At 40.5% G+C, this 27,477-nt stretch overlaps 2 protein-coding genes across 5 annotated transcripts; one reads left to right on the plus strand and one right to left on the minus strand.

Annotated features, from left to right (window-relative positions):
• Positions 1 to 399: 399 nt before the first annotated feature.
• Positions 400 to 10,457, plus strand: LOC310963853 (phospholipid scramblase 2-like). The gene is made up of 8 exons (XM_083936798.1): positions 400 to 604; positions 1,333 to 1,427; positions 4,844 to 5,121; positions 5,787 to 5,829; positions 6,024 to 6,244; positions 7,957 to 8,118; positions 8,287 to 8,448; positions 8,560 to 10,457. Exons 2-8 carry the CDS (start codon positions 1,415 to 1,417, stop codon positions 8,617 to 8,619), a joined length of 939 nt encoding a protein of 312 aa, XP_083792924.1. The 5' UTR covers positions 400 to 604; positions 1,333 to 1,414; the 3' UTR covers positions 8,620 to 10,457.
• Positions 10,458 to 11,424: 967 nt separating this feature from the next.
• Positions 11,425 to 23,946, minus strand: tnk1 (tyrosine kinase, non-receptor, 1). 4 transcript variants are annotated; one of them, XM_083936784.1, is made up of 15 exons: positions 23,928 to 23,946; positions 23,642 to 23,849; positions 21,224 to 21,402; positions 19,646 to 19,707; positions 19,344 to 19,535; positions 17,235 to 17,387; positions 16,861 to 17,138; positions 16,630 to 16,756; positions 16,312 to 16,458; positions 15,742 to 15,836; positions 14,732 to 14,965; positions 13,950 to 14,014; positions 12,345 to 12,853; positions 12,169 to 12,264; positions 11,425 to 11,892 (listed from the first exon to the last, which is right to left on the minus strand). In XM_083936784.1, exons 3-15 carry the CDS (start codon positions 21,384 to 21,386, stop codon positions 11,716 to 11,718), a joined length of 2,298 nt encoding a protein of 765 aa, XP_083792910.1. In that variant the 5' UTR covers positions 21,387 to 21,402; positions 23,642 to 23,849; positions 23,928 to 23,946; the 3' UTR covers positions 11,425 to 11,715. The 4 variants fall into 4 exon arrangements, with proteins under 4 accessions (XP_083792910.1, XP_083792911.1, XP_083792909.1 ...); XM_083936785.1 differs by lacking the exon at positions 23,928 to 23,946 and having other exon boundaries at positions 21,224 to 21,398; positions 23,642 to 23,906; XM_083936783.1 differs by lacking the exon at positions 23,928 to 23,946 and having other exon boundaries at positions 23,642 to 23,906.
• Between the last annotated feature and the right edge of the window lie 3,531 nt (positions 23,947 to 27,477).

Raw genomic sequence — 27,477 nt, forward strand, 5'->3', positions numbered from 1 at the left:
CAATTTAATCTATTCTTCTCTATGGCGTCTATTGTTTTTAAATTCAACGCACACACATATATATCTTGGGGATTTTTCCCCCTCTAAGTTTGCATTTTAAAATTGTATGAAATAAATAAAAAGCGGTGCCTGTCACTCCTTACACATTGGCGCCATCTGGTGGTTGTCGTCGTCATCACCACCGTGTTTGGCAGCCCCGCCCCCTCCTGTGCCGCTGCCGCTGCTGCTGCTGCATGATCCAAACATGTTCCCGTGACGCAGTTCCTCCTCATGTGTGACAGCAGACACGACGCGACAACAAGCACAAACTCTTTCAACAAAAATAGATAAAAAACTAAATTTTTTTCTCCTGGAACAGCATGAACATACTTAGCTGCGACGGTACACGGAAGCTTTAATAAAGGGATGTGGGAGGGGAGGAGAAGGCGAGAGCACCGAGGGAGGGAGGAGTGACCGCAACAGCTTAGTGACGAGAAACAGGTTGGAAAGAAGACGATAGACTCCTCGGCTCCGTGCAGGAGGGATTTGTTTTTTTTACTTTCGATACATTTGTTTTCATTTCATTTTTATAGCTGACACAGAGAAGGAACCAGCTGCCGGAAACGTGAGATTTCTGCGTTATTTACATGTTTGTTTGTTTTTGTCTTGGCAAGGATTACAGGCTGTTATCAGGCTTTTACCAGACCGTGTGTGTGTGTGAGGGTGTGTGTGTGTGTGTGTGTGTGTGTGGGTGGCATAAATATATATATATATATATATATATATATATATATATATATATATATATATATATATATATATGTATACCCGGTAGGTGTACACCTGATGACCTTCTGATGGATTTGTTGTGTTTCAGTCTTATCTTAAGCGCACATCCAGCTCTATTTAGTCATTTCTAACAGTAATCAGAATCAGAATCAGAATCAGGTTTATTGCTAAGTATGTTGGACATACAGAGAATTTGACTCCGGCTTATACTTTTCGTAATCTATGAAGAGCAGCAGAGGGTCCAGTGGGAAAGTAAATGACCCCCTCCTTTCTGCTAAAAACATACCACACCCTTTTTCACTTTCATTCCCATTAGATCTCAAACATGTTGCATTAAAAACAAGAGCTTTGGACTGCACTTTTAGTTTCCAGCCATTGCACAAAGGACATACTGAACTAATGGACTTTGTCATGATTGCACTTATTAAACCACTGTGGTGTGGTGATACATCATTAATAATATCATTGATAATAGAAGTCACTTAAATGTCTGTTTGACTCTTTTCCTCCCCTTCTGTTTCTGTGCAACCTCCCCCCTCCCCTGTCCCCCTTTCATTCCTCCAGTTTCCCACACAGACCCTGGGAGTCGAGGGGGAAGTGCGACCGCCTTTTACCGCCTAGAAAAGTCTGATCCAGCTCCTCGACCATGTCTGCTCCTGGTAAGCAGCTCAACACAACTTTCTAGCTAGAAATAACGGGAAAAAACTACTATCTACTACGATCTCTTTCAGATTTTTCATCTGTAGTTTGACTTTCAGACAGATTTAAGAGCTTTTCACTTTGCAAACCTGATTGCTCTAACACCTATTGTTGAATTGATGAGGCTCTTGCATCTTAAAAAGTTTCCATTACACATTCCTGTTCACTGAGCATCACTGTGAAGGGAACAGACGCTCTGTCTAACCCCCAGATTCCTTCAGTGTCCTTGAGAAATACTCTCCTCCTCGAGGTCGTGAAATCTGAAAGAAACTCTGACATGAACCTTGAGAAAACACATTTCTGATTTTGTCAGTTGGTACTCCTCCCTCTGAATGAAAAGAGCCGTTCAGGAGGTGAAGGGCACCGTTGTGCGGGCATGTTTGCTTGTGTGTGTGTGTGTGCCTTCTTGCTTATTCTGGTTCAAATTTTTGGGTTTTGTTTCCTGCGAGTTAGAGAAAGGAATGTGGAAAGAGGTGGGGCAACAGCAAGCCCTCAAAGATCACGGCGCACATTACTCAAGTCCTCTCTCTGACGTCAGGGGCTTGATTAAAATACTGTCTAACTGTAATCCATGTGTGTTTTGAGGTTTAACAACAGCGGTTCAGCTTTAAAAGTGTAAGCCATCGCTCTTCATAACCTTAAGGGAGGAAGACTCTCACTGTGAAATGGTGCAATGACCTCTGAAAACTGTTTGGCTGTTGGACTGTCCTGCCATGCCCACAGAAACCAGTTTGGGCAGATATTAAACACATTTGACACCAGTACATGGCACACCTCTTTAACCCAACACTAATGAGTCACAAATGACAAGTGACCTGTGCAGAGGGATACACAAAGGAAACCTTTAGTGTGAGGAACTCTACTCCTGATCAGTGCAGTAAAGGTATAAAGATAGTAAAGTGGATAAAAGTATAAAAGATAAATTAAATCAATCCAGCGTAACTTTGCACTGGAATAAACATTTCACTTGTACAGATGTAATTATTGCACTCTAAAATGAATTACATCCGTACCAAACCATGTGGTGAATTAAATACAAGAAGAAAAAAAAACACCCACCCACAGAAAACAAGCCCACAGAGAGAATACACAATTCTTGTTTTGTCCAAACTAAAGTTCGTATCCCAGACGTCTCATCAGTTTACAGTGATATAAAACAGCAGAAAAGCAGAAGATTACGAGGAGCTGGAACCTGTGAATGTCGGGCACGTTTGCCTGAAAAGTCACTAATTGGTTATAGATGAGACAAGATGATCCTTTTTTCGAACTTGGCGTTAATTTTAAACACTACCGCCAGTGGTGTAAGAAGAACTCAGAGCTTTTACTTCAGTAAAAGTCGTAATACCACACTGTAGTGACAAGTGCTGAGGTCAAAATGTTCAAAATAAAATGTAAAAGTACAAAAGTATCAGCATCAATATGTACTTAAAGTACAAAAAGTTAAAACGATAAGTAGTATCACTACACTGTAGTAATGGTAAGTGGTAATGCAGAGTGGTCCATTTCAGAATATTGTATTATCAGATTATAATTATTGACAGATTAATGTTAATATCATTTTAATTTTACTTTATATACTGCTGTCCCACTTAATCTATAACAATGCATATATTAATACATAAATTTAATTAGTATTAATAATCTTAATCTGTAAAGTAACTAAAGTTACCAAATAAATGTAATGAAAGTACAATATTTCGTCTGAAATGTAGTGGGGTAGAAGTATAAAGTGGAGTTTCTCAAGTACTTTTAAAAGTGTCACTAAGTGCAGTACTTGAGTAAATGTACTTAGTTACTTTCCAACACTATAAACACTTCACATAATACTGCATCTGTGCAGTTCCAGGTACAGTAGGTGTCTCCAGGGCCACATTTTGTCATGACGACACACACACACACACACACCCACACACACACACACACACACACACACACACTGACTCATGAGGTGAAAACAATACCAGCATCGCTGTCAGAGCTGGTAAATATTAACTTTTTGCACATTGTTAAAAAGACAATGACTGTGTCAGCAGTTTGTCAGCCTAATAGTTGAAACATACACAATCAAGACATCAGAAGATTTGTGAAAGTGAGCAATCCTGTGCATGTTCTTGGTTGATCTAAAATGTAGTTGATGCATCTGGCAGTGAGAAAGAGGAAGAAGAAGGATTACTGTTGCTGAGAGAAATCTGTTAGTAAGTGAACACATGACAGTCAGGGTTCCACTTTATTACACAGGCGTTCTCATGCATTTCTGTGTTGCAACCGCTTCCTTTAGATTTCAATTAAAGCTCTTTTCTCTGTGATCCACATATTATTTGTGGCTCTTTTTTAACTATGTGTGAAGGATTGTGAGTAATTCAGTACTCTTGAATTTCTTTAGACTCTCTTGAACCTAGCCAAGTCTTAAATTAGCTTTTTTTATTATTATAGAGCAGGTGGAGGTTATGTATAAATACTGGGAAAAACCCTTAAACGCTGACCAATCAGAGCAGACTGGGCTTTTTGAGGAGGGGGTCTTAAAGAGACAGGCGCTAAAACGGAGCGTTTCAGACAGAGGGTGAATACAGGTATACAGGTGTATTCAGACAGACAGGATGTAACATTACTAAAAATAAGCATAATATGGCAAAATTGCACTTCAAACAGACAAACAAGCAGAAAACAATAAAAAAAGAGGGAAATGGAACAGCAGAAAAACTGAATTTCCTTTGGGATCAATACAGTTTATCTATCTACCTACCTGTTTTTATAAAGACTTTCTTTTTACCGCTGAAACTGAAGCCACTGCTGTAAACTGCCCGGTGAAAACCTCACTAATGAGTCCAGTTTGCTCTGGTCAGAGAAGAGTCTGCAGCTGTTGAATTCACGGCCAAATAAACACTGTTATCAGGGGATTGTGCCGTTTTAAAAACATCATTTTAAGAGAGCGTTTAAGATGTAAGTGTGACGGCAACAACAAGTGAAAAACCACCAGGGCAATGACTGTATAGCTATTGGCTGTAAAAGTGCCCCTTATCTCCTCTGTGGTTTCAGTAATAAGTAGCTTATTGGCTCTGCTGCCCCGGCAGTGAAAAGCAGGATGATCCACGGTAAACACACGCGCTCTCTCACACACTTACGAGCGTAGAGCGGCTGTTATCAACCAGCGAACACAGATCACGGCTTCCTCTGTGGCAACGATGACCTGAGTGTTTGCTTCTGCATTCTTTTATTTCCTGTCTTGTCCGAAGGTAAGAGCTTGGAGCCTGTACTTGGCCGAGACATCTGATCAGGAAGCAGCTTTTTAGTACTTGGGGTTTTTAATGTATTATATTAAATTTGGTTAATGTTTCAGGGTTAAAATGAATTGCTGATGTAGTTGACTGTTTTCCAGGTTACCCGGATCCTTACAACAACGCTCCCTACCCCATGCCCCAGCACGGCGGCCACTCTGTAGCTCCTTATCCAGTTCCTCAGGGCGGGTACGGAGACCCCGGTCAAGCCCCTGCACCGGGCTTCAACATGGACTACAATCAAGGCCAACCTCCTGTCATGTATCAGCCTGGTGCGGTCGGCCCAGGCCCAGTTCCAGGCCCGGAGTACGGTGCCCCTGCGGGAGGGTTCTCCCAGGCCCCTGTCGGGGTCCCACCGGGGCTCGAGTACCTCACTCAGGTAGGATAGAGAAAGCAAAGAAAGACCTGCGGTCAGGGTCGTGCTGTCCTACCCGTTTAAAGTAATTCATATTCAAGTGTCTTTATCTTGAGCTAAAATGGATTATTCATGCGCCACTCCTTCAGTTGTGGAATTTGTTCCTTCCCTGTTCATGTGCGCGCGGCTTGACTCATGGAAATTAGATAACAAGCTATGATTTAGATCGAACACCCATCATCAGGTGTAACACCCTACTACTGCACTTTACATGTGAAATAAAACGTCACGTCTGAAAATAGTCATAGAATATATAAGACTCATGTAACTACATTTACTCTTGTTACTGTGATGAATTCAATGCCAGTCTGCTTTGCGTCAGAAAAAGCCAATTACGTTTACCCACTTAGTCATCACCGCCTTTTAACTTGTTCAGATCACATTCAACATGGTTCTCTCTTAAAACAGGAACTCTGGCGTATTTATGCGTACATATTAAAGGGACTGTCATTGAGCAAGTTGCTTTGCAATGCAAACAAGGCAAATAGTGTGTGACTTTGCTTCTGTGTGTGTGTGTGTTTGTGTGTGTGTGTGTGTGTGTGTGTGTGTGTGTGTGTGTGAGAGAGAGAGAATAAGACTTTTAGATGGACATATTGTGCTGTGATGAACTTTTCCTCTCGTGTTTTTAGATTGACCAGATCCTGATCCATCAAAAAGTTGAACTCCTTGAAGGTACGACATGTGACTTGTTCATCGAGTCATTTATAAGCAGCAAATAACCAGCAGCTGTCTGTTTCCGCTGCTCCTGCGAGCTATAAACTTCACAATATACTGTAAATCATAATGATAAAATGACTTTGGAATTCTTTGCTTATCTACGCTTTTGTTATTCACCGTTTCCACCTGTTTTCCCTTCTCCCGCCCAGCATTCATCGGGTTTGAGACAAACAACCAGTACGAGATAAAGAACAGTCTGGGCCAGAAGATCTACAAGGCCAAAGAGAAGAACGACTGCTGCACCAGGAACTGCTGCGGCTCGCTGCGCAGCTTCGACATGAAGATAAAGGACAACATGGACAGGGAGGTCATCCGTCTCATACGGCCTTTCCGCTGCGTCTCCTGCTGGTGTCCCTGCTGCCTGCAAGAGGTGTGTGTGTGTGTGTGTGTGTGTGTGTGTGTGTTTTTTTAATAGCCCCATATTAGATTGATTTACAACACCAATATTGTACCAGTTCAATAGTTCATTCAGCTCTAAATTGCTTATGGATGTACTCACTGTGCTTATGGATGAACACTGATAGCATGTTCCATTATTCATATTGTTAATATTTAACCATTAATGATGGAGAGGAATGGACTATTACCTGCTAAATGAGTTGATTCATAGTTTAGCTTATTTGTCAGATTTTAAAAGTCCAGCGTGTCTTTCCAGAAACAATGTCCCGGTTACGCTGGGTAATTAGTTTGAACTATTAAACAACTATTCTTTACTAAACAAATAGTTCCTATGAAAACTGTTGACGTGCTGTGTAACAGGGTCATCCTCTAACATCAGGAAGTTTACAACATTGTGGAGGCACTATAGAAAAATAGTAAATAAGGCATAAAGTTGCAGTTTTTTAATGTGAAATGAGCCCAGATTAAAATGCATGCAATCAACACTGAGTGCAACAGCGCTGTTTCTGTGTTTGTGTGTGTTGGAGACGAAATTGAAATGAAAATTTAATGAAAAAAAAGTTATGGTGTAATTCGGTTTGAGTATATCGGACTAAACTTGTAAATATAATTATATTGTAAACTTTTAAATGTGTATGGCATGACAGTAACAGTTGCCATGTTGCCATTTACAATGATTCTGAGAAATTAGCAACCAGTCTTGGCCTTTTGTTGGCAACAATGGGTATCCAATTTGAACATTTTAACAATAGGAACAGCAAGCAGCACAACATAAATAGTGTATATTTGTTGCACCATTGATATATAATGTTGTTATTCAGAATTTGAACCAGACGACTGAACATACCAAAGCTGCACGTGCGTTGGTGCGTTTAATCGTGTTTGCACAAGAATCTGTTTAGAGACAACAGCTAAGCAAATAAAGTTGTTTGACTGTGGGGTGAAAAGGTCAACTAACCCGTCAACATCGCAAACTAATGTGCAAATTTATTTAACTGACAGAGAACCAGAGAAACCTGAATGAAAAACAAAAAGGACATTTGTACATTTTCATTATTCGGCTGACGTATAACTTCATAATATCTTAGTTACTCAAAATAAGGTGAAAAAAAGCCATATTTTGATGCTAGTCTGGTAACCAGTCGAGCCCTATAATCATAAAAACCTGCAGCCTTACAGCTCTCAGTGGCTCATATTTAGAGACTTGTGTCTTTCCTCCCTTCGCCTTGAGTTACTGTTGAATTGCTGAGTGGCGCATCGGTGTCTTTGTGCACCAGTCTGCTCAGACAGGGGTTTGTTAAGACCATGAATGGCTCTTTGTCTCTTCAGACTATCTCCTAGACTCCCCCGATCCTCTGCCATCCTTCCACCTCTGAGACCGTTCTCTCTGTTTAATCACATTGTTGGCGATCCGACTAAAGTACGTTCCCATTGGCCCGAACCCAAGCTGCTACAATCTCACACTGCGGTTCTGTTTACTGGCCAGACAGGAGCCATGTGAGATGTATTACCGTTGTTATGTGGTGCCACAATGAAGTAGTCAGAGGTTCAATTATCAATCCTGATGTCCCGTGTGACATGTTTGGCACGCTAACCCCATGATGTTATATTTATAGCTGTTAGCGTTAGCTCTCTGGGATAGCTTTTTTAATTTGTGTCTGTAATTATGTTTCTGACCCACAGATGGAGGTCCAGGCACCGCCGGGCACCACCGTAGGCTACGTCAAACAGGACTGGCACCCTTGCCTGCCGAAATTTTCCATCCAGGGACCAAACAAGGAGACTGTGATGAAACTGGAGGGGCCCTGCTTTGCTTGCAACTGCTGTGGGGACGTCAACTTTGAGGTGGGGTCAGAGGATTGTTGTGTCTTTCCCCAAAATGTCAAACTATTTCTTTAAAAACCAGTTCCAGTCCAAAGTTGGCATTTTTTGGAAGCACCTCAACATGACAACATTGCATTATAGTATACTTGATAAACCTTCTTATACGTTGTTGCGGTTCTTGCTCTGCAGCTGAAGAGCACAGACAGTAGCAAGCCCATCGGTCGCATCAGCAAGCAGTGGAGTGGCCTTTTGAAGGAAGTCTTCACAGACACGGACAACTTTGGCATCCAGTTCCCGCTGGACTTGGACGTGAAGATGAAAGCTGTGCTCATGGGAGCCTGCTTCCTCATTGTGAGACTATTCCTAGTTTTTTCCACTTTTAAAAACACCATTTACATTTTCTTTGCTGCATCCGGCTTATCAGGTGATGAATTAATTTATGCCTTTGTTGTCGCTTTGCAGGATTTCATGTTCTTCGAGAAGGTCGGGGAGGCCAACCAGCGCAGCTCGGTGTTTTCATAACAGAGGAAAACAAGCAAGTGCCAGATATGCATTCTCTGTTCATGTACTTTTGTTTATTAAATCCTTCATTCACCAGATTCCAGCCATAATGGTGCCTATCCGAGGTTAATTTTATACACACAGACCAAAAAACATGTGATTCCAGATGCCTTCTAATGATTGTTTTTTAAGTCCATCCTACTCAACCCAAAGTGACTGAAACTAGCTGCCGTGTTACCAGGGTTCTTTACACTCCATACAGTTGTCTTATCCAAGTGAATGAACGTACCGTGATTTAATACCAGCCAAAGAAATCCAATCTTATAGTCCCAACTCAATGTCTTTTTCAGTGCCCACACATAGAAATGAGAGTGGGAACATATACATGTTTAAATGTGCGTTATGCTACACTGGCAGTAACATTTCATATTTATGCCGTATGTTTGTATTTTATAATCACACTTAGATTTCATAGGTTTAGTGTAAGTGCAATACTGTCGATGTAGTCGCTGTATTCATTGTCCTGTATTTTTAGCCATGCTAGCAGTTAGCAGATACTTTGTGTTTTGTACTAATTAGCAAATGTTAGCATGCGAACACGCTAAACTAAGATGGTGAACATTATACCTGTTGAGCAGCTGAATGTTAGCATTGTCATTGTGAGCAATTTAGCATGCTGACATTAGCATTTAGCTCAAAACACTGCTGTGCCTAAACAGCCGCACAGAGCGACTAGCACTTTGTATTTTTAGCTATGTTAGCAGATACTTTGTGTTAGCAAACATTAGCATATCAACAAGCTATACTAAGATGTTTAAAGTTAAACCTGCTCAACAGCTGAATGTTAACATTGTCATGGTGAGCATACAGTCATTAGCAATTAGCTCAAAGCACTGCTGTGTGGCTACAATAAATGTAAACGCTTTATATAAAACCTGAACTTTCAACATAGTAAACACGCTGTCATTATTGAGCTTATATAGGGAAGTGGTTGTTGTGTAAACACCTTTTAGTCGAGTTGACACATGCTAGCAGTATTTACCAAAGTGCTCTTTCTCTACCTCTCAGCTGCCTTTCTAAGTGATTAATGATGTAACAACACTGTAGCATAGGCTAAAGTGTCACTGCCCTCATGCTCCCTCTGTGGTTTAGTGGTCGCCTTGGAGGCTGGTGCCACTGCCAAACCTCGCCCTTTGATTCCTCCAGATACCACTGCCTTTGAACATGTGTCAGTGTCATGATACTGGAGAGACAAAGAGTGTGTTGCTTAGGGTTAAGAGGCGGAGAAACCTGAGTAAAGGAGGAATAGAAAGAAATCCGAAAGCAGAAGTCAATGTCAGTGAACGTTTTTCTGACCCCACAGTGGTTGGAAAACCCCCGTCAGTGGTAGGTTTAAGAAAACTAGTGGGTTTTCTGTAGTTGTTCAGAAAGAGACCTGAATGTTAACTTGTTGTGTGAAGTCTGTTCGCTGTGCATCAATAAAAAAAATGGCAGGTTAATGTTTCCTATTGCTGTTCAATGGAACTCACTGCTCTGCACTTAACAATCGTTCTTGTTTTCATCGTTCTCGTGAGAGAACATGGGTGTGCCTCCTGTGAGGCTCTGTTGCCACTAGTGCTCTCAAATGCAGCTCTCTTACACTGTCAGTAACTAAATGTGTCATATATATATACTGTACATTATTTGTGCATTGTGTCAGTTTGATGTTCATCTGCAGCACTTACATTTAAAAATCAGTTATAGCTGCAGCAGGCAGATTCCTGCATGTATCAACATTTATACCATTTTGATGTCTCTTGTGATTGTGAATGACATTTTTTACAGAAACAAAATAACCCTGTACTTCAGAAATAAAACAAATGCCATATTAAGCCGTCGTTATAGTGTTGTTTTGTGTTCTTCTGCTGTACTGATTGGTCAGAGAAGTTATGGGAAGTCCCTCGGAAAGTCTAAATGTGGGACATCTGGTTTCACTTGGAAAAAAATGATCCTTGCTTCAGAGGGAAATCCTGTCTCTCATTCTCTGGAACAACATCAGCCAAAGTCCACTTCCACTGGAACTCTGCTCCACTTTAGTTACTGGGTAACTTCTCAACACAACCTGCCCTTTATTGGTGACAATATCAGCGTTTCTTTATCAAAAGCTTTTACCCATGCCCTACTTCAGAGGATTTGGGTATAGGAGGCCATCCCTCTCCTCCCTGGTCACATTGAATAACAAACTGCTCCACCCTCTGGGGAAAAGGGGGGATTACAAGCATAGTACTTATGGATGTCTGTACATCCATTTGTGCCACAATACTCCTGGGAGATAACTCAAATGTCAATTGACATCCCATAATATACAATCTAACAGTCACGATTCAGTTGCTTTAATGAAAACTGAATTTAAACGAGCAGTCATGAATTCTGTACAGTTGTGATGTCACAACTATGATATCTTTAGGTATAAAATGCTCTTAGTCATTCCCAGGCTGCAGGAGGGGTGCAGAGACCCTAAATCACTGACCAATCAGAGCAGACTGGGCTTTTTCAGGAGGGGGTCTTAACGAGTAAGGCGCTAATACGGAGCGTTTCTGAACATTAAAGCATGTAAACATGTTCTAGTAGAAACCCAAAATACAAGTTTGAACCTGAAAATGAGAAGAATAGTTGACCTTTAAGTCACATCCAATTACGAAGAGAAATAGTCCACGACGCTTTGATCAGGCCAATGGGATGCTTTGAATTTAAATACAGTAATACAATAAGAAACTTAATCTTTCTGAGAGTAACATGTGCTCTAACAGACTGCACAACTGCTCATATTATCATGCAGCAGCTCAGACCATTAAGACCAGATCATTTTATTCAATAAACAATCATTTCTAATACAATATATACAAATTCAGGAAGTTACAAAAACTATTTGCAAAAAGCACATACCGTCTAAAAGTACAAAAAACATATTTTTGCTAAATTCTTTTTTACATTCAAACAGCTTCACTCTTCTACTTTTATAAGCACTGGACCGTCCTTTCGTTCTCATATCAAGGTGTTCAGTGAAAGTTGTATTGGGCAGATTCCAGTGCTAGGAAAAGTCAACCATCGATGCCTTAATAAAGCCCCGGAATCACTTCAGACTCGTCTTTCTGAGCTAACTTGAGGCCGCTCCCTCTCGCCCGGGCCGGGCCTGTCATCCCGTGACCATCGGATCAGGTAGCGGCTGGCCAGCTGCAGGTTCCACTGGTACCTGGAGAGGATCCTCACACAGTCCTCTCTGGAGCAGAGGCTCAGCGAGTACAGCTGTTCCACCTGAAACAGATACGAATCAGGATCATCAAAACTCGTTAGCGACAGCATTTTATCATTTTACCTGGATATATTTATTAACATCTTACTTATTTATTACTACTATCACTCTATATTGTCTATATTGTTTTGTGTTTCTTTCAAATCTGGTCTTAATGCCTTTTTATGTCCTGCGTGCGTCTACGTGACACTTTGAGAAACTAAACTCTGGAACATATACAGGTAGATATAGGTATAAGGTGCTTTTTCTCATTATTCCATTTCATTTCATGGTCTGACCTTGAGTTGTTGTTCTGCTCTCAATGGGTTCCAGTCATTACGTTGAAGTGCAGTATGAACTTCTTCAATGGTCGCTCCATGAACTGCCTCCATAACCTGAGGAAAAGCTTGTAATTTAATCCACTGAACAAAGTTTTCATCCAGAAAAAACATCAAAACCGTGATAAATGCCGTACCTGTGCAGCAAGGCTGTCTCTTGTGTGTTGCACTTGAGGCGACCTTTCTCGATCTCGGACTCGTTCCCACTCTCGATCTCTCTCTCTGGTGTCTGTGGGCTCGTCCAGCTGCGGGGTTGAGCGTGCCATGTGGCTCATTTTAGCCAGGTTGGAGCCTCCAACTGCCTGCTGAGGTGGGTACTGGGGTTGAGGTGGGTACTGGGGTTGAGGTTGAGGCTGTGCTGGAGGGGCCACGACCACCTGTGGGGGCCACGAGGTGCCCGGCACCGGCTGGATTGTGGGCCTTCTCTGGGGTTTCATGTTCAAGCGCTTAAAGTTGGGGGGCGGGGGCCGCGGAGGAGGGTTGATACTGGCCTCGCTGAACCGGCGTGGGTCCTGCTGCATCACCACACTACTAGCTGCCATCACAGGGGGCATGAGTCTGCCATGCTGATCCACTCTCATGGCCCCTACTGTGTTAGCCCGAGGCCGGGGTCCACCCAAAACTGACTCCAGGCTCTGAGACATACCTGAAGACACAGGAGGAGGCTTTTTTAAATGCACCATTAAATGTTACAACAAGTTAGTAGCAACATAGGCACTGCTGGGAGCCTGATGAAGCCACCAGAGGGCAGACACGTGGGAATGAATGAACACAGACACGGATTTACTCCCTGGATGGATAAGAAGCTTCATGTCGAATAACAGCACAAAAACAGCATTTTAAAGTAGAAAGTGTGAAGAAACATACTGTGGAATAGGTTCATTAGCTATATGTTAAACATTTTTAGGGTCTAAAACCATTAAGTGCACGACCCTCCAGACTGCGTGATACATTTGGAGCAGTGAGGGAAAAACATACGAACAATCGCAGATAAAAAGGGTCTATAGAGCTTATTACTAGATTTTTATTTCAAGTTATATTATTATATTTTTTTCATCCCTCTTATTTCCTTTATTTATCCTTTTTCAGTCTATTTATCCAGCGTATGTACTTGATTTTTATCTCTTTTTAAAATTACTATTACAACAACTTTGAAATCTATTTAAACTTGCTCTTCTGGTTTGTACCCTAGTTGTTGAATGCACTTAGTGGAAGTCGCTTTGGACAAAAAGGTCAGCTAAATGAAATTGTAATGTAATATTATTGTCTTTTTCTTTGTTTTATTATTTTGTTTTTTTATCTAGTTTTCATTTCACTTTGTTTTTCTGCAATTATTGTTATTATAGCTTTCAAATCAATTCCATTACTTAAAAAAAGTACTAACTCATCACTAACATTGGTCTCTAATTGTTTTTGTATTTTAAAATGTTTGGTATGTTTTTTTATGATAACCTGTTTTAAAGGTAGCTGCCCTACACATAATGACTGATTGAGAAGAAGGATTGAATGAGGATGTAATGACAATAAATAAATCGTTTAGAAATACGGACGTGATGGACTCCACTGTTTATTTTAATGTAGCTTTCACGACAAGAAAACTCTATTAAAGATAAAGTACAATATCATATCCAAATCCCAGATATTCTCTGGTTTAATCATGTTGTTAACGTTATCCTGATATGAAAAGGCACCTTGCAGCTTAACTCAATACATTCTGCAGCTGCTTTATTTTCAGTTCCTACCTGTCATTTTCTGCAGATTGGAGCCCTCCTTCTCCCTGGCGGGGCCCGTCCTCCAGCTGCCACTGCTGCACAGGTCAGAACAGCACACACATTAGTCTGACAGCCTCGGCTCACAAACTATACTGACTGACAGCAGGTCAAAGTTCAGTGCTGCACTGTTGTTGTAAGAATTCTGTGATGAAACTCAAGGACCTGAGATGGACGTTTATAGGTTTTCTACATGATAGTATATATACAGAATTTAAAAATAGGGAAGATGTAATTTGGACAAATCGCAACCATGAATTGTTTTTCTGTGCTTTGTAGCATTCTGTAAGGTTAATAAATGAGCAGAAGGCAATAAAAGAAACACCCACCCTAAACCATTATATACTGTTAAAGATTAACTTTGTATCTCAGGGCCTGTTTCTCGCCTTACGTCCCGTTCAGACGGGATTCGGTTTAATCCGGGGACGCGGGGGAAAGTCATTTTTACCAGAGGTTTTAGTCCTGTCCGAATGCACTATGTCAGTCATTTTTCCAGAGAATGTCAGTACAAATAGAATAGAATAAAAAAAATACCTCAGGTAAAACTAAGCCCAAACCACAGCGCAGTAGGGGACAATACCCATCCAATAATGTCTTTAGATGTTGTATTTTTAGCTGCAGGTGTTTCAAGTCACTGTTTTAAAGTATCATTCCTGGGCCGTGCAGGTTTCAGTTTATCACAAATAATGATGGTAAACATGAGGTAACAGCCTCAGTAACACAGAGAGGACTGAATAAGCGTGTGTGTCACTGACTCGTCCAGGTTCACAGGTGTCCCCCAGGAGCGCTCGGGTTTGATGTCTCCATGGCTGGTGTGAAGCAGGCTGCCCTTCAGTGGGGTTGAGATGTAAGCGGAGGAGGACACGGGGTTGGGCCCGGGGTTGCCGACAGGGGCAGTGGGAGGGAGCGGCGGCACGGCGAGGCTTGCGGGAAACCATCCGACTGTCAGAGTCCTTTGGTTCTGGCCTCTCCACTCACACAGCTCCAGTCTGCAAGGGGAGAGGGAAGAGGTCAATTAGAGACCAAAGCCGTGAAACTTTTGATGTTTTTGTGTTATTTCTTCTTTTAAATGTTACATTGTCTCGCTTTAACTTATAGAAACTCACCGGTTACTGACAAGATGCAGCAACTCTGGTTATTGACAAGGTGCAGCTAAGGTAGTGAGTAGTGTTACCAGACTTTCTTTATTTCTCTTATCTTTACTATCTTTACTGTTTTACTGTCTGTAAAGAGCGAGAAAGGTAATGAAACAGCTGAACCCGCTACATTTGCTGAAGAACCTCTAATGCTAAAAAAACCTAAATATATTATATAGTTTTATTTAAAAAATGCTAAATATAAAAGGTTGGGATGGAAATATCTGAGTTACGGATCAATCTGTACCAGTGTGTGCATATTTCTTTTTATTTTGTAGCCAATTATGTGATGACGAGCATTAATGATACCAACAGACTAACCTCATAGTATAAATTTTACATTTACATTCTTTGGAGAGAGCACAAAATTAAGACACACAACAGTGACACAACAGATATCCTCTCGACCATGGATCTATTCTGTAAAGAAACTACTGAAGACAGTGTCATAGCTGCTCGACTTGTTCAAACAAACAAAGCACAAATGCGTTCGAGGACTCCATGACATCACGACTGGAATGCACTGTAGAGGCCGATTTAAACCCCTGTTTCAACTTAACAAAGGCCCATTGTGTTGGTTGAAGATTTCCCTTTACTCTTTTATTCCCACTCTCCTTTCTTTCACCTACCCATGGTCTATGACGGTCACAAGGTCGTTGGCCGACAGTGCAAGTTTTCTGGGTTCGGAAAAGTCTCTTGTTGCTTGCGCCTCCATTGGTTTGGCCTGCAGAGGCAGACAGAAGAGGAAAATAATAAGATTTACAGAACAACATGCATTTCATTAACATTTGAAAGGTCCCACTTTTTAAAAAATTATAAAGCAAGTCGAGGTGCTATATATCAGGACTTCTTTACAGTCGTGATGTCACACCTATACTATATAACTATAGGTAGAAAATGCAGCTATAGTACTGTTTCAGTCATTCTCAAATACAGAAGACCCTGAAACACTGACCAATCAGAGTAGAGGGGGTTTTAAAGAGACAGGCGCTAGACAGAGCGTTTCAGACAGAGGCTGAATACAGGTATATTCAGGCAGACAGGATAAAAAAATAACGTGTTTTTGAACATTAAAGCGTGTAAACATGATCTAGTATAATAATAAGTATAATATGGGACCTTTAAGTAACAGATTCTTCTGATGAGGCTAAGATATTTCATCACCAGGGACATTAAAAGCTTCACATTCAGCTGCACACCTCTGCCACCATTGTGGTGAGCTGGGCGAAGGTGGGTCTTTCCGCGGGATTGCAGGCCCAGCACTTCCTCATGACGGCGTAAAGTTCCTGTGGACAATCCGGAGGTTTCTCCAGACGCTCGCCCTCCCGCTCCACACGCCACAAAATCTGGATTGGAGAGAGTGAATGTCATAGACACTAAAACTGTGAGTCACAGGGCAAATCACAAAAGCAAACGGCATCAGGGCGTGGGCACGCATTCCAGACATGAGAGCAAATATGCCGACTGCCGTGAACACCAACAGCGTGAACGTTCACATGTAGCTGACAAGCGTGTACCTGTCTGCCTGACAGACCGAACCAGGGCTCCTCACAGTAGGTAAACATCTCCCACATTGTGACGCCAAACATCCACACATCTGAGGAATGGGAGAAAGAGCCGACGCGAAGACTCTCTGGAGCACACCTGCAGGAAAAACAGGCGGAGGGACCACAAGGAAAGATGTAATAAGGGACATCTTTCCCCCTCCTCCATAATTGAATTTCACGTTTTTTCCCAACAGTCCTCACCATGCAAACGGGATCCTTCTGTGTGCTGACATCACATAGTGGTCCCTCTCTTGGCTCAGGCCTCTCATCAGGCCAAAGTCACCGATCTTCACCATCTCCCTGGATGCGAGCAGGACGTTCCTTGCAGCCAGGTCCCTGTGGATGTATCTCCTAGACTCGAGGTAGTCCATCCCCGCCGCGATCTGGGTAGCAAAGAGCCAGAGGCGGACCAGAGGGTACTCATACTGACGTGAGCGCAGGGTGTCATATAGTGAGCCCAAGGGAGCCAGCTCTGTTACCTAGAGCAAGGAAAAAAAGGTCAACACACTCTGAGTTTGAATAGATCCAAATTTATTATCATGTTTAAACATCAAAAGACAACAAAAACACCTCACCATCTTGAGGGGCTGAGTGAGCACCACGCCGTAAAGTCGGATGATGTTGGGGTGGTCCAGTGACTGCATGATCGTCACCTCTTGGAGGAAGTCTGTAAGTGTGTCCGTCTGCCTGGACATGCTGCTCCTCAGTGACTTTACTGCTACAGGCAACTAAGAGGAGAGAAAAGCGAGATACACAGGCTGAGTCCCTATCCTTCCTCTAAACCCCCCAGCATCTTTTGTTTTGAAACGATGGTGCGCCATGTTAAGCGTCCCAAACAAGATAGTGTTCGGGACTGCCAGATAGGGTGCAACGGGACAAAAGAACCCTCTGAAAGCAAGCGCTGACTTGTTTTCCTTCACTATCCCCATCCAGAAGTATGACTGGAGGAATCATGTGATGTAAACTTACACTTGACTTAAAGGTCACCTGTAATGATTATTTACAGGTTCATACTTGTGTGTTGGGTTTCTACTAGAACATGTTAACATGCTTTATTGTTCCAATAACACATTATTTTTCTGATCCTGTCTGTCTGAATATTCCTGTAGTTGCCCTCTGACTGAAATGCTCCGTTTTAGCGCCTGTCTCTTTAAGACCCCCTCCTGTAAAAACCCAGTCTGCTCTGATTTCCCAAGTTCCTATGCCACCATGGGCTTAGCGGCTAAGCGTAGTACTGCAGCACTCGCCTGTTTGAGTGGTGGTCCTGTACCTGGAAGCACATTCGCCCATTCAATCCCATACATGTGGGGAAGAGGAGATCACCTCTGAAAAAATGTTTTGGGTACCAATCAAAAGGTTCATAATTATCTTCAGACCCTCTATTTAAAAAATGTATGTGGGCATAATTTTAGACCCTACCAAAATCGAGTAATAGGCAGGAGAACATCCTAAGTCCTACCGCGTTCACAAGAACCACAAATGACTGCAGCCTTAAGGGAGACAGCGCCACTGAGCAGCTTTCCATAGGAATGAAAAGGCGCTATTTTTCCCGTCTGCCATTCTGTCAGCTGCGGAATGACAGTAGCAGCACTTTCTGCCTTTATAAAGTTATGTATTATATGTAAAGCTGTGACATCACAAGTATACAGAAGTCCTGACGGTTCCTTTAAAGACACAGTATCTGAATACAGATTGCATTTCTCTGTGGATTGAGGGTTTTGATACTTTCACAGTAATATCATGCACTTCTAACTGCTTTATAATCAGAAAAGACATGGAAATGCCACTTTTTACAATATGGGACCTTTAAGAAATAACTGATGAATGTAAGCCCAGTCTCCCGAGGGAAATATCTTCCTTTTTAGCTGCTAAAGTCTCCACTGTGTTCACACGGTCGTTGTAACTGTGTGTCTGCTGTTTGGAGAGATTTTATTGATGAAAGGAGCGAGGGTAAACAAAAGCAAAATGGATAGTGAAACCAAAACAATGAGCTGAAAGAGGCCAAAATGCTCTGTTGCGCTGAGAGGAACAGGCAATGTCGGGTGATATTTATCTGTGGGTTGGTAACAACGAGCGACCCATCCAAACGTTGTCATTTGATCTGTTGTAAATATAAACACATTTATTAAAGCAGCTTTAAGTTCTGTCTTGCAATTTCTTGACCTCTTTATGGATTGTACAACACACACACACACACACACACACACACACACACACACACACACACACACACACACACACACACACACACACACACACACACACACACACACACACACACACACACACACACACACACACACACACACACACACACACACACACACACACACACACACACGCACACACACGCACGCACACACACACACGCACACGCGCACACGCGCACACGCGCACGCACGCACACACACACACACACGCACACACACGCACCTATAGCAAGACTGTTTAACTCTGTGTTTTCATTGTGGTTTTAAAATCCCATAATGTGCAGCAAAGTATAATTAAAGCAGCTCACTTTTTCTTTGGATAAGTGTATTTGATTTGTACACAATCAAAACAATCAAAATTGAATGTACTATTTACTCAATAGTACATGCTGATTGTTTTGGGGATGTTAGACTGTTAAACTGTATCTATACAGGACGAATACATCGAAAGAAATCTTGAAAACTGTCTCTTACCACTCTCCCTGTAGGCGTGTGCCACTCTCCCCTCTTCACCACCCCAAAGGACCCGGAGCCCAGCTTCTCTCCCAGAATCAGCTCGTTGTCCTGGATCAGACTAGGAAGCGCCCGGCTCCCACCCTCCTGACCCTGAGCCAGGCCGCCTCCGCAACCCTGCTCCCCTCCATCCGGACCTCGACTGACGACCATCTACATGTGACAATAAACGGATAAAAAAAACGTATTACTGACTGCCATCTCTGATTACATGTCACATAACAGAAATGGACTCAGCGACAAAGTTGAAACGTGTGTCAGACCTTTGGCCGTGCTCGTGAGGTTGTCTTGTAGCGTTTCAGGGCATCCCATAATCTTCTTTGTGCTGGAAGAGAAAAAAATAATTATATCCAAATGATCTGTAAAAAACTGTTTCATCACAGCCTTTATGTATATGACGATTTAACTTAACAGTTGCTCCCATGTATTCATCAGCACAACATTTGTTCAGTCATCATTACACAAAAATTGTCTTAAAAGCAATTCTTACCTTTCTGGCATTTTTACACTTTTCTTTTGTAATCTTAAAATGCTCCCCCTGGCTGACCTCTGACGCTCCCTCCTCCCCCGACACATGTGTTGAGATAGAAATGCTGCGTTCAAGTGGAAAGTCAGAAGTTTCAGACCTCCAACTCGGCAAAGTGCCTCCTACTAGTGAACTCGGGATAGGTAGATCTCCCCCCAAATTCGATATTCAACACTTTGACAGGCATTCCAGTGCGCTTTGACGAGTTGGAGGTCCGAAACTCCGGATTTTTCTCTTGAACGCAGCATTTCTATCTCAACACATGTGTCGGGGAAGGAGGGATTGTTAGAGGTCAGCCAGGGGGAGGCGGGTGGGACTTTGGAGGGAAATAACTGAGACATGCCAGAAATGTAAGAATAGCTTTAAAAGGTGATAGTAAATAAAATTGATATTATGGTTTGTGGTATTACAGCACCAAACAAGGTGCAGGAAAGTAACTGAGCCTGAGGTGAAAAGTATTACACACATTACTGACGGAAATAGAGGATACGGGATGATCCATTTCACTCTCTCTCCCCTGAGTACTCCCCTCTCCCCTTGGGTCTGCGTTAGTGAACGCCTCATGTAAAAACTAACAGATCCCTGACATCTTTTGTGCCAAGGAGTATTCAGTTACATAACAGGTTGAATTCACGTAGAGAACCACCCTAAAGTATGCACTATGCGCTTTGAATGTTTTTTTTTAAATCTTTTTTATATGTCTGTTTTTATTTGTCTATCATTTTATCTATCATTTCCTGAGTCTGTATGTGCACGTAAAGACAAATTCCCCTTAGGGCAATTAAGATTTATTTGTCTGTCTGTCTGTCTGTCTGTCTGTCTGTCTGTCTGTCTGTCTGTCTGTCTGTCTGTCTTTCTATATAAACAAAAGAGCAACACAGCAAGATACATGGTAGCAACATGGAAAAGTAATCTCTCAACTTTAAATCTTCACTGTTTATCCTCAAGGTGAAATTGATGTGATGCTCCATGTACCTAAACAAAAGGAATTGATCTAATCTCTGCGTTTGAGTAGGATTAATAAAGTAGTCTATGTGTACGTTTTTACACTAAGACGACTTTAAACAAGTACGTGGATGCTGCGGTAAGATCATTCTCAAACATTTGTTTTTGGACCATTAATCCATCGATACTGTAAATCCAAAGGACATTTAAAAGACAAACCCTCTACTGTGGGTAAACAGAAGACAATGCTTTTGTAGCAGACGGATTTTAAAGCCTTCCTTGTTTCGCGCTGACCATCAGCCACTGAGAGGACAGCTAATGTGTTGATTTGTACCCAGCGTGGATGATCAAAAGAGACGATCAGGCTCACCAGGTTTACTGATTCCTATCTGCTCCAGGTCGGACTCCTTGACGTAGTTGAAGTGTTCGATGCGGGTGATGTTGAGGCCATCTCTGACGCGCATGTAGAACTTCTCCAACTGGACGTCAGTCAGGAGTTGGTACAACCACTGAGTGTCCTGGTCCATCAGCATCACCCGGCCGACCTGCCTTCAGGGTCAAAGGTTTTTACAACACGCCTTTAGTGTATGTTTTTGTTCAGTACATGTAAATTCTTTAGATTAAACCTCCTTGATCTTTGTTTTTGTTCATTAAAACTTCACAATTAGAACAAACTAATCACTCAAAATCATGTTTTCCAGTCTGCGGCTCAACGACAAAACCCAAAGACACAATTACGAACCAGTGCTGTCGGACTCTTCCCCATCTCATTAAAGAGCATTGCTCCCACTTGGGCCTTGTTTGGTTACCATGGAGACCTAACAAAAAGCCCTTAGTGTGGGATGGCAGAGGGGGATTGTTCAGCTTTAAGCCGTGTGCCAACTTTTTAAAGTTGTTTGTTGGTGCCCTGCGAGAGGGAATATGATCTCATTTACTCACTGCTGATTATATTTACTATACTCTATCTTACAGCTTTTATAACCAACACAACATGAAAGGCAGGCAGTACTCAAATGAAAACAAGAATCAGATAAGAGAAGTGGTGAAAGATGACACAAGAAGTGAAATGAGAGGAACAGGTGGATGACGGGACAGGAAACAAAAACAGGCATAAAGGATTCCTCAGAAGCATGAACGAGTAGGTTCAGTAACAGTGACGTGACTCAATTTGAGCCTCTGAGGCGACGATCCTGCAGGGGAATGTGGCGGAAACATTAACTGTCTGCGTTTTTCAGGGGCACCCGTTGGACAGGATTGTGTTCACGCAGGATTTATGTCACTGCTGAAGTGTTAAGAGCAGCGTCACAGCTCTTTTAAGGCGGACTGGAGCTTCATTTTCACTGTAAACTCAACTATTGCCATTCTTATTTGCATTAACTACTTTGTTGTTGATAATTAAGCCACTGAATTGGAGTTTCCTGAGTCACAGGTGCAATAACAAGGACGGTTAAGTTTGCATAACTTCCTTATTGCTAAAAAAAAAAATCAAACTCAGCAAATTCTTCTTTTGTTGACTTCTTCTCTTTTAGCGTTACTCGAGGGTTGTGCAGCCATAAATCCACTGCTTATCAGCCCAGCAGGTACGAGTTCGGCATTCTCCTGTCAGCTACCCCTGGGAAAAAAATTATATATCTACATCTACGCGAAACAACCAGCAGAGCCACATTGTCAGTCTGCTCATTCTCAAAGCCAACTGATGCTCAGAAAAGACAGGCAAGTGCAAGAGGGTACTAGCCTGGGCTTGCATTTATTTCCCAGGGACAACTCCCAATTAATATGTACCCGACTTAAGTGAGCATGAGGCATATTGTAGGCAGGTCCCACTCCAATTCCAAAGGAAAAGATGCACGTTTGTAAACACAGAAACCTCTGTGATCATTCTCTCTATGTACAGAGTGATCAATCTTTAACCTGCCCAGCTACTGAAAAACCCTCTCAGCATAATGGCATGTGTGACCAAGTGGCCAACTATTTAGTTAATAGCTTAATGTGGCTTCATCGGTCACTGGTGGAACTGGCCCGGACTGTTTTAATTTTAATTATTTTTATCTTACAAGACATTGCCTTGAGATTTCAAACGACCAGCAGCATTGCTTATCCAGTGTACAACTGCACTTGTGTTGGGAGAGCATTTATTTACACTGGTGATGCAAGAAAACACAGACAGAGGAAAAAAGGTGAAGAGTTTGCCTCTCGAAAGAAATGTACCAAGATGCTGTGTTTGTTTATTCATGTACAGTCAAGTCTTTGCGTATTTTCCTCAAATCAAAGTACACTACAATGTCAAATAGTGCATTCAGAATCGTACTTAAGAGAAAGTACCGAACTATTATGAAGCAAAATGCACATGTATTATGTATAAAGACGACAAGCACTAGTGTTACGTTATTATATGTCATATGTGTAAGCAGCATTTTCATGTTGTAGCTGGTGTTGGCGATAAATGGTGGTGGTTTAATGCATAATTAAGCACCATATTTTATTAACTGATCAGAAAAGAAACTAAACTAAAGCTGTCAAATAAATATAAGGAGTAAAAAGTGCAATATTTACCTCTTAAATGAAGTAAAATAGAATAAAATAGCATAAAATAGGCATATCATTTACCTTACAATTGTTATGAAGTAGCCTAAGGTATAGGACAACTTAATCCCTTTCTTAATTACAGTTTAAGAAACTTTTGAAACCTGATGTGTTCATAAAACTTTCTATTTCCCCCTCACTCCGGTGTCCCTACAATCCCACTCACACACATATATATATAAGTGATATTACCTCTGATACTCACCGTTTATCAAAGTAACTCCCCGGTAGCTGACAGCTTATTCCTTAATCACACACAGCCCGAGAACAGTGATCCATGTCGGCATTAAGAACCTCCAGCGACGTCGACCTCCAGAGCTTTCCCCCACAAATCACAACTCTTCTCTGGATCCTGAACCACCTCCAGAATGAGTCACCATCTGACGGATTCAGCCAGGTTACAAACATGTAGCCTATATACATATATAAATATGTTATTTTAATGTTCCATGTTTCTGTGCGTCACTCGGTGCGCGGCTGTGGTCTCGTACCTGTGCTCGCAGCTCTGTCTCCGCCTCTCCCCAGTTTCTGCGGTGACCACACCTCTTCCTGACTTCACTCACCTGAGCTTTCGACACACTCCGACCTCCACACACTCTCAGACGGGCTGACAGCGACTGACACGTTGTCTAATGACATAAATCATCAGCACATGTGGGAGAGTAATGTGGGTCACCGAGTGGGAAGACTATGACCAAGTGGCAATGTGGTGAAGCAGACAGCTTACCGGGTCACTACGACTCAACTGTGATAGAAGAAGAAGAAATACATGAAAAATAATTACAAATGAATACTCAATTATGGTTAAAAAATTAAATTAAAAATAGTTACAGGCTACAACTCAACTATAATAAAAAGAAGAAGAAGAAATGAATTTAAAATAATTACAAATTAATACTCAATTATGATAAAAAAAGAAGAAGAAGAAATACGTTAAAAATAATAACAAGCTAATACTCAACTATGATAAAAAAAGAAGAAGAAGAAATACGTTAAAAATAATTACAAGCTAATACTCAACTATGATAAAAAAAAGACGAAGAAGAAATACATGAAAAATAATTACAAGTTAATACTCAATTATGGTTAAAAAATTAAATTAAAAATAGTTACAGGCTACAACTCAACTAGGATAACAAAAAGAAGGAGAAATACGTTTAAAATAATTACAAATTAATACTCAATTATGGTTAAAAAATAAATGTAAAATAATTACAGGCTAAAACTCAACAATATAAATAATTTAAAAATAATTACTAAAAATAAATTATGAGAAAAAATAAATTAAAAATAGTTACAGGCTAAAACTCAATTATGATAAAAAAAAGAAATCAAAAATTATTACAGGTTAAGACTCAATAATGACAAAAAATACAGAAATTTAAACAATACAGGTTTACAATAATTAATACTCAATTATGGTTATGGTTTGTGGTCAATTATGGTTAAACAAATAATTAAAAATAGTTACAGGCTACAACTCAACCATGATAAAAAAAAGAAGAAGAAATACATTTAAAATAATTACAAATTAATACTCAATTATGTTTAAAAAAAGAAAGAAATTAGAAATAATTACTAGAAATAAATTAAAATTTATTACGGGCTGAAATTCATTTATAAAAAAAAAACTAAAATAATTACAGGCTCAGAAATCAAAAATTTTTACACGTTAAAACTCAATAATGACAAAAAAGAAAGAAAAAAGAAATTACAAATAATTACAGGTTTAAACTCAACTATCATATAAAAAAGGAAAGAAATAAAAAAAATAATGAGACATCAAGACTTACAAACAACTACAAACAGGGGACGACATTTAAACTCAGTAGAAAATACAATAATATTCTCTTAGTTTAACAACAATAATAATTATTATTTCTAGTGTGTGTGTGTATATATATACTGTATATATATAAATATATACGTGTAAACACATCCATGTATAAGTTTGTTTTTGTTCTTTTAACCATTGCTTTAGAATCAGCATCACAGCAGTCTTTAATATTGATTAAAACTATAATTACTACTGGACCTCGCCTTATACTGTTCTCTTAATTTGATTAATTGATGAATTGAGGTTTTCCTTTTCTTTTCTTCCTTTTCTCTCTTTTCTTTTACTCTCTCCCACTGTTTGTTTTCATACCACTTTGACCCCCATGTTTCCTTTCCTTGTTGTTCACTGTTGTTATTTGTGTACACTTGTTGTTCCGTAAATATCACCTATAAAAAAATATAAAAACAAGACAGAAGCTGATACGTAACTTTACTATTTGACAAGGCTGGCTATCCACTGAGCACAGGGTTTCTTGTTATTTCCTTCTCTTAATTTTAGTTTTCATGTTACCGTGTAATCTGTAAAGCACATTGGGTTCTGTGAAATGTTTCCTACTAAATACAACAACCCTGCAACAAATACTCCCTCATGTACACAATGTTTAGTCTTTGTTTGTAGTGTTTATTCATCTTGATCATGTGGAGGTACTCTGATGCTTGATGTGTTTGTTTTACCCCATTCATACAATTTAGGATAAACTAGAAGCACCTCAGGGAAACAGTGAAATCACCAGTGCCACAAACATCTAAAAAGCCTCTAAAATTACAAAGTTAACAAGTTGAATCAACTCATCAGTAAAACAGTTTCAATAAAAAAAACATTATAACTTCCATCAAGGTACGATTCATGACAGGGTTTCTGTATTAGACTGATTTAAAATAATGGGAATAAAAACAAGTTGAATATAGCCTAAAGGCTGATCTGTCATCATGTGTTGTTTTCTTTAATTGATCAGAGTCAATCAACACTTTTAAACTGCTGCCAAATGATTTGGTGAAATGGCTGAGGTTCTAATTATGTCTATAAATAACATGGTTAATGATCTCTATGTTTAACCCTTATGTTTGCACTCAACAGAAACTTGCCTTGAGTCAAATAAAGAAACTCAAGTGGTTTTCTTCTCTGTCTTTCTTTCATCAATACTGTTGCAGAGCAAGTTGGACAGGATTTCTTTGAGCTTCTCACGTGGCTGCTCATTTGAATGCAAAACCAGGCGGCACAGTGGACGACCTGCCTGCACTTTGCACTTCCTGGTACAGTATCTCCCCCGAGTCGCTCCTCCCTGCCGGCCTTCCTGAATTACTCAACACACACACACACACACACACACACACACACACACACACACACACACACACACACACACACACACACACACACACACACACACACACACACACACACACACACACGCACACACAATAGATTTCAATGGAGCAACCATTCAAAGGACCCTGCAAACAAGAACTTTACACTTCATGCACCTCCTAGATTGCAGTTTGATGTTTGAGAGGGACCTATTGCAGCGATACATTTGTTTGTTTTTAAATGCTACAGCCAAGTGACTAACAAATATTACAAATATAGGTGAAGCATTAATAAGTCATCTTTAACCCCAGACAGGTATTTAGAGAACAACCTGTCATTTCACTGTTAAAAAAATCTGTAAAAAAAATGGTAAAGCGACTGAGGGCAAAGTTTCCAGACCGATTCAGTGAAATTACGGTAAAGAACCGCATCATTACATTACATGTAATAAACTGTAAAAATCAGAGCACATTTTAAAGTGAAAATCAGTGAAATTACATTAAATATACTGTAATTTAATATGGGTATTTACTGTAATTTCACAGTATTTGTCTGGAAACTTTGCTGCCGATCGTTTTACTATTTTTTAAAGTTCATTTTTTACAGTATATTATTGTAAATAAATGCATACATACTGTAATTTAATATGGTTATTTACTGTAATTTCACAGTATTCGTCTGGAAACTTTGCTGCCAGTCGTTTTACTTTTTTTTAAAGTTCATTTTTTACAGTATATTATTGTAAATAAATGCATACATACTGTTATTTAATATGCTTATTTACTGTAATTTCACAGTATTCGTCTGGAAACTTTGCTGCCAGTCGTTTTACTTTTTTTTAAAGTTCATTTTTTACAGTATATTATTGTAAATAAATGCATACATACTGTTATTTA

The sequence above is a fragment of the Echiichthys vipera genome, assembly GCF_963691815.1.
Source record: "Echiichthys vipera genome assembly, chromosome: 22".
Classification (NCBI taxonomy): domain Eukaryota; kingdom Metazoa; phylum Chordata; class Actinopteri; order Perciformes; family Trachinidae; genus Echiichthys; species Echiichthys vipera.